Below are 8,106 nucleotides of genomic sequence, written 5' to 3'. Positions count from 1 at the left end.
TGATAATATGGGGAAATATGTAATGAAGAAACTAGTAGTTTTCAATAAAAGCAACAATTATTAAAGCGAATAGGAAAACATTGCTAATAAATGAGATCAAATGAAAAAAGTACGAACAGATACGGTACAAATTGCAAATTGTAAACACTTGAAATGCACGATGTAAACATAATGTACTGTGTAGCGCTATCTCTTTTCTACCTTGGAGTGCTTCTATTTCTCTTTCAGTTTTTTCGTCGAATGACAGCGTCTGTTTCATCGCTGGTTAAAAGTGGTGATGGGCAACACACTGTATCTAGGAGTGCGAAAATTTTACACGATATTTTGAATAGTTTTGATAAATATTTTTTATCTTAAAACATCTCCGGAATGATAACACTTTAGTTTATTTACATCGCTGATTGCACATGTGGATTATGAAAAACGAAGTAAATTTGATAAAATCACCTCATGAATTATGGGGTTCAAAATGGCGCCCAGCTATGCACATCACTAGGCCAACAACAAAAGCAAAGAAACACAGCTTGCTTTTTCGGTCGTTCTAGATACGGGGGAAAAATAACGCTGGTTTCTATATTCGCCCATAGAAGAAGGCAAACATGTCGCGCTCGAAAGTGTAAGCATTTAACGTAATGCTATCGATAGTGATTATTTAACGCGATATCGTAAAGCATTTTGGCAATTTTACCGATCGGCGGGCGCGCGCGTCATCTCGCTAGTGCACACACACACACATACATACACACCGAAGCGTTGAAGTTGGTAGCGTGCGTGTTGGTGCAGTGAAAATAGGGCGAGCGGCCAGCGAGGTCAGCGGAGGTGCGGTAATCGCGCGGATATAATTCGCGATCGCAACCATTTTAGCGACGGTTTTCGGTTTCCAGCACAAAGTAGCCCGTTTTCTAGGTCACCATTACCCCCGGGGTGCGCCGGTTGGTACGTGCCGTTGTTTGGAACGCGAATCGAAAGTCCTTGCGGATGATGACATTGCTATGAGCGGGTGGTAGCGTTTGGCGAATGTCGAACCAGCAACTGTCCGCTGCGGCTGTGCCGTGGTGAAGGAGAGGGCTTCTTGGATCGGCTGCCGAGGAAATTGATTGGCTTGCTTTGCTGTCTAGTCCAACCGTAAGCGCAGTTGCTTATTTTTTTGCTCGTTGCCGGTGTGATTCATCCGTGAGCGGGCTTCGACCATGTCCGGCACTGTGGAAAAGAGTGACAAATCCTCTACGGAGAAGAAAGAATCGGACGAAACTAGCACTTCTTCAACAACAAACTCCACTACCGCTGACAAAGGCAACAGCAACAGTAACAGCAGTACCAGCAACAACAGCAGCAATAACAATAACAACAACGAGGATAGTCCGAAATCATCCAGCGTAAGCAGTTCAACCAAAACAAATGACCGGAAAAGCGTAAACAGCAGCAGCAGCAGCAGCAGCAGCACGGAAGAAGGCACAAAGGGTGTCACGCATACAGTAGTAGCGAAATCCATCAAGCGGCTATCGGATGGTACCGGCGGCAACAATTCGTCCGTCAGCAGTAGCAGCGGCAGCATCGCCACTATCGTATGTAAAACTGAAGATCCGAACCTGCTGTCCTCCGGCAGCAAGGGTGTGCCGGGTGCCCAGACGTGCGGCTGGTGCCTAGAGGTGAAGAGTCCGCTGAACTATGTGCTGCCGATGCAAGGCATCAAGAAGGAGTTCTGTTCCGAATCGTGCATTATGGAGTATCGGAAGCTAAGCAAGCGGACGTGCATACAGTGCGGGAACGTGGTGCGTGCGAACGCCCCGAAACCCAACTTTTGCTCGACATTCTGCTTGAAGAAGTATCAGAAGAAACGGGCGGCCGGTCTGCTGCAGCCGACCGAAGACTTGGTTGCGAATGGTAGCACCAACAACAATAACAACGTTAGCAGTCATAATCACAACAATAACAGTAGCAACAGCAGCACCAACACCCCTAGCAACGGAAGCTCAAACGGTGGTAGTGGTCGGCGAAGTCAGGGAGGAGGCGGCAATTTGTCCCCGGGTCGGCCGGCGACCGAACGCTCAGCACAGCCCACAAGCCGGATCAGTCCGGTCACCACAACGCAAACCGGTGCGTTCCAGTACGAAAGTTTCCACGTGTTTGACTGGTCGGAGTATTTGCGGGAGTCGGGCAGCGTGCCGGCACCGGCCGAATGCTTCAAGCAGGCGCTGATACCGCCCAAGAACGAGTTCAAAATCAACATGAAGCTGGAAGCGCTGGATCCCCGCAACATCACCTCGACCTGCATCGCGACCGTGGTCGGTGTGCTGGGTTCCCGTTTGCGCCTCCGGCTCGACGGGGGCGACAACAAGAACGATTTCTGGCGGCTGGTTGACTCGAACGAAATCCACCCGATAGGGCACTGCGAACGGTCGGGCGAGATGCTGAAGCCGCCGCTGGGTTTCCGGCTGAACGCCAGCAGCTGGCCGACGTTTCTGTCGAAAACGCTGAACGGTGCCGTGATGGCACCGGCCGACATCTTCGTACCCGAGCCGCCGACCCCAAAGTGCAATCTGTTCCAGGTCGGGCAGAAGCTGGAAGCGGTCGACAAGAAGAACCCGCAGCTGATCTGTTGCGCCACCGTGAACGAGGTGAAGGACGATCAGATTCACGTGACGTTCGATGGGTGGCGCGGTGCGTTCGATTACTGGTGCCGGTACGATTCGCGCGACATCTTCCCCGTCGGGTGGTGTGCGAGCAGCTGCCATCCGATGCAACCGCCCGGGCAGAAGAATAAGCTGGACGGCAGCGGGCATCGGTCGAAGGCGGGCCGATCGTCGTTCGCGATGGTGTCCGACTCGCCGGACACGATGCAACCGGCCACGCTGGTGACGGCCCACTTCCACAGCCGGTGTAGGGGCGGTCCGCACATCAACAGCTCGAAGCTACCGTCGATGGTGACCGCGCCCAACCACCAAACGCTGGCGAAGCTGTGTCTGCAGGAGGTGCTGGCGGCATCGCACGACCATTCGCTGCTGTCGCCGCTGCTGTTCGGGCTCGAAGGGGACGTGCATATAGTGACGGCGGCCGGGAAGAACTTTACCGTGAAAATACCCGCCTACATCAAGCAGAAGGCAAACGCGGGCGTATCGGAGTTTCTCGAAATGCTGTGCACCTCTTGCCAGGCCTGCCCGCGGCTAATTACGCTCGAGCCCGGGCCGGAACAGTGCGAGGACTGTTCGCTACACTCGTTGCCGTTGAAACGATCGATCAAGACGGAACCGCGGGCAGCGGCTGCCGCTAGTCCACCGCCGACCGCTGCCTCCTCACCGAAAGCGTCCGCAACAGGACGGTCCAGCGCTGGCGGGCACGAGCTTCGACCGGGCAAAGAACCGGCCAAGGACAGGGATACGCATCTGCGCAGCCCTTCGCCGAAGCGCCGGGCCGTCGCCAGCAGCAGCAGCAGCAGCGAACCGAAGGCAGCGGGCAGAAATGCAGAAGAACGCAGCAAAAGCCCCACCAGCAGCAGTGGAGCGACGCCGCTGTCCACCAAGAAGGAGCGCAATGAGCCAAGCTCGCCGGCGACCAGTACCGCTAGCAAAGAGACAGCCGCTACCACTACGGAAACGATAGTCAAGATAACAGCGAACACGAATTCCGGCAGTAGATCTGCAAAGCTAGAAATGTCTCGTAAGTGATTTCTATTTTTCCGATACAGAGTTTTCCAGGAGTTCTCATAGCTGTGGGACACTTTATTGACTCTTTCAATAGCACCCTTGTTTGACAAATCCAGAAGGAATTTTCAAGGGGCTTGTCTAACAAGGGTAGCATAGAGTCCAAATTCCATCATATGAAGTTCACCTCCCACAAGCAAGGGTCAAGGAAATGTCCCACAACTATGAGAACTCCTGCAAACCCCTGTAAAACTATCCCTTGCTTCTTGGACATGTTCGCTAACCTATGTTTTGTTTGCTTTTCTCTTTTAGAAAATCAACCACAACCTAGCACGACAACCGTTACGACAATGGCCACATCGTCTACAGTGAATCAACACAAATCTTCTACCGCGGCTACCACCCCAGTCAGTCAACCGGTCTCGTTGGCTAGCGTGTCCACGGTCGGTAGCAATAGCAAACCGCTTACGACACCAACCAGCACGACCACAATTAAGGTGGAAGTACAGACCGGCAGTACGGTTGGCGTGGGAGCGGCACAAGCAACGGCCGCCGTTGCAGCACCCGCAACCATGCCGGTTCCGGCAGGCCCAGCCGCTGTACCGTATCATCCGGCATCGATCGTTTCACCGCTGGTGCCGGGTGCTTGCACACTCGGCCCCGCTGCCGTCGCAATGACCTCCGTTCCCGGGTCGCTAATTCCAGTGGTGGCACCGGCATCCTCTACCCCGTACCCAACGATGGCAAATGCGGCCCCAACCGGTCCGCACGCCTGCGCCAGCACGGGTGGCGTTGGTATGGGTGCTTATTTTGCGACCGCACCGCCCACCCTGGTGCCATCAGTGCCATCCTTTGTCCCTGCGACGCCCCAGATGCCCCGCGGACCAACGACCGACTGGACGATCGAGGATGTGATACAGTTTATTGCCGTGCAGGATCCATCGCTCGCGATTCATGCCGAGCTGTTCCGGAAGCATGTTAGTATCAAGCCGGGAGCGCGATCGGGATGTTTTGTTGTTGTGTCGTATTTCTAATTAATAATATAACCTCTGCGCTCTCTGCGTTTTAGGAAATCGATGGAAAGGCACTGCTGCTACTCAACAGCGATATGATGATGAAGTACATGGGCCTGAAGCTGGGACCGGCACTAAAAATCTGCAATCTGGTCAGTCGCGTCAAGGGCCGAAGGCACAACCTATGTTAGCTTGTTGGAGGCGGCGGCGACGGACAGCAAGTACCTTGACCGAGCGGGAGACGCTGTAAACAGACACAAATTATCTCTTTCTCTCTTTGTCGCTCCCGTAGTCGGCCCCTACTTGTGTGAGAGACGATTTGTACCTTTTTTCAATACCTTCTCTCAGATTAGCCTAAACACCGCTGATGCGCCGTGGTGTCATGTATAAAATTAAATGATTGTTTATTTTTCTCCCTAAGTAAGAGCACCGTTCGCTGTAGTGCTGCTAATCGATTGCTGAAATCGAGATTATCGTCATACCAATGGATCTTGTAAACGAAACATCAAACGCTACACTATAGGTTGATACAAAACGTGTAAAGGCATGAAGTCACACGCTTAGGTGTGGTCATCAGATGATTTTTCGTTCTACTTAGTACACGCCCGTGAACCGATTTAACCGAAAATAGTAGCTTCATACAGCGTCGATGTTTCTGGGAGCAGTATAAGACCCGTCAATATGAATACGCAAAACGATGCATGTGTATATAGAACAGTTGATAGAAACTGTAACGATTTTTTAGTTTATCCTTTTACTCTTAAATCCACTGAGAATAGATCAATGCAAACAAAACCAGAAAAAAACCCCTGAGCGTACGTTTAATGTTCAATGCGCGATAACATTGGACATATGTCAGCTTTATGATCATATTGTTTTTGCTCATTCCGTTCAGCGTTACAGATGATGCTTATGTTGAGTTATTGGAAAGTTTCTTTTCAACTTGTTTCTCTTTCTATAAATAGTCACTAAATGGATATCTATACCAAGTGTCATTGTAACTAATTTTCCCTTTTTTCTTAGGTCGGACATTTTAAACTGCCTATGGTTCAGAAAATTATGGCAAAACCCATGTGTGTTTTTAGTTTTTCATAAACTCTACTCTAACGTATAGAGTGCAAAATCTCTTCCACACTGCAATACAGATATAAACTATACCTAAACATTAACATAGAACAATGAATGTACAGTTTGACCCTGAATTACGCGGTTAATGTATTGCGGAAGTGAACTATTTCATTATACGATCTAAATACCTAAATTTGAAGGTAGGTTTAAAACTACCAGAATGATGTCGTATGATTTGTTTTAGCTTATTAGTTTATCATTCTTTTATCAATTTGTTAAGGAAAATGCATCTTATGTTTCATATCAGTCTTGTTTTAAAGAAAGTGTAAAATCCGAGAAAAATTGTGCAACTACGAACTCACGTAAATCAACAACCGCGTAACTCAGGGACAGAATGTAGTACAATGATCAACTTAAATGAAACAATACATCAAGAAATAGCAAACCAAGCTGTCAAGCATGAATCAAACAATACCATCAACTAGTGTATGATATAACCACACATATTGAAAAATAGAACGCCGCACGGTCATGATCACGAACCTAGAGATAAAGTAATAGTAACAAAACGCATAAAGCAACACCATGGATTGCAACGGTCGAAATATGTTCTTATCTTTCAGCATAGTTGCATAGCCACACACACACACACACACCCAACACATCTTGCAGAGCGATAAGATATGAGAAAGCTTTGATTCAGTTTCCACACTAAAATTTCACATTAAGTTGTTGCTTAGCTTAGCTCTAGCTACATTTTTATCTCCTCGCGATGCATTGGTTAATCCAAACTCCCCTATCGTGTATGCGCTTTAAAGCGTGTTTTCAGAATTACAATTGCATCCTAACCAAAGATTCGGTAAAGCATACCCTACATGTATTAAATGAAATGAGACCCCACTTGATATGAAAGACACATTTTTGTAGTGTAACAAATCGGACATACAATTAACACATAGCTCAAACATCAAAGGAGATACAAGGAATAGTGAACAAATTATTAAACTATGGACCTACTATGGACCTGCGACATAAATAGCGGACATAGCACAGTCCACTTTAATTAATGATCATAGAAAAAAACCATTGAACTAAAGCGAAATTGACCGCTCCGGGCGTTATGTTTTGAGCTTCGGCACACGATCGAATGAATCCACTGGTTCAATGCAAAACAAAGCGAATAGTTTTAGCGAGCGATACCCCCCCCCCCCTCCCCCCCTCCCCCATTCTCTCGGTTGTTGTGTGATAGCGTGTTGTGGGGCATAGTTTAAAACTCCCGGTAGAAGAGTAAACAGATAACAATATGCAGAATTTGTAAAGAGAACGGCATTAGGTGTGCTGTTTAGCCATATTTGTATTTACTTTGGGCGCGCACGATTTTGGTTAGGATATGGGACATGTTACACCTGTGTGTGCGCGTGTTTGTGTGTTTAAGATAGGAGCAAATGAAGATGATCATCGCAAAATGGGGAAGATCATATTCAGGTGAAGAAAAAAAAGGTATATTAAATGATACACCACAAACCACCACAAGCTCTTAGCACTTACGGCACACGGTTTGACACAAACGAATGTAGGAAGAAAAGACGAATCATTATGCATTTATGTATGCACCAATCGCTATAGATAAAGAGAGCAAGGACACCTAAACGCAACGTGTAAAAACATTAGAGATGAGCAGCCTTCAAGAGGTTCGAGCCATTCCCCCGTCAACACAACGCAATCGTTCGGAACGATGGAAACCGTTGTTTTTTAGACATGATTATCTTATTTTGACAGATCTCACGGCTCTGTTTCAAAAGCTAGCTTGATTAAGTTGTTTTTCCCATTACGCATGTTTTAGAACGCTACGCCACCAAGTCAATCAAAATATTTATAATTTAAAAATTCGAATTTCGTCATTTCGCATCGTGTGATTGTTGTAGGCCATATAAAAGAAGAAAAAAAACAGCAGGCAAAGAAAACGAACACCATAAATGCTGCTCATCCCTGCCCGGTAAACAACTTACAACTGTAAGCGAGACACACATTTGTACTTTGTGATAGCTGTTCTCACCACTTTCCCTCTGCCACAAAAATAAAGAACAAAACGTATGAAATCAACGCATCGGATTGTGATGCTAGTGTGTGTTTCTGTTGAGAAATGTTTCCCCTCGCCCATGCGTGGTGTGCAACATAACTTTGCTCTCCCGTCACAGCATGATGTGCTGGGGTGGTAGCTAGGGTAGTCAAACTCGAATATGTTGGATGGAATAACCGCCTTCCCCCCCAACGGCTCACGCGCGTGTTGTTATCTCCCTGTTGCGACGGCACGAAGCAGAACCGGTTCTCCGAGAGCATAGTTACGGGCGTGAGAGCGTTCGAGCTCCGTCGGCAGCATAAAT

At 48.0% G+C, this 8,106-nt stretch overlaps 1 protein-coding gene across 1 annotated transcript; it reads left to right on the top strand.

Moving 5' to 3' along the window:
• Positions 1-481: 481 nt before the first annotated feature.
• On the top strand, positions 482-7,825 carry LOC120947883 (polycomb protein Scm). Its single transcript, XM_040363694.2, has 3 exons — positions 482-3,657; positions 3,954-4,618; positions 4,711-7,825. The coding sequence occupies exons 1-3, from the start codon at positions 1,191-1,193 to the stop codon at positions 4,843-4,845; spliced, it is 3,267 nt and encodes a 1,088-aa protein (XP_040219628.2). The 5' UTR covers positions 482-1,190; the 3' UTR covers positions 4,846-7,825.
• The last annotated feature ends 281 nt before the right edge of the window (positions 7,826-8,106 follow it).

This window comes from Anopheles coluzzii, chromosome 2 (genome assembly GCF_943734685.1).
Source record: "Anopheles coluzzii chromosome 2, AcolN3, whole genome shotgun sequence".
NCBI lineage: Eukaryota > Metazoa > Arthropoda > Insecta > Diptera > Culicidae > Anopheles > Anopheles coluzzii.
Note: the sequence above shows the minus strand (reverse complement) of the source record. Positions and strands in the feature narration are given on the sequence as shown.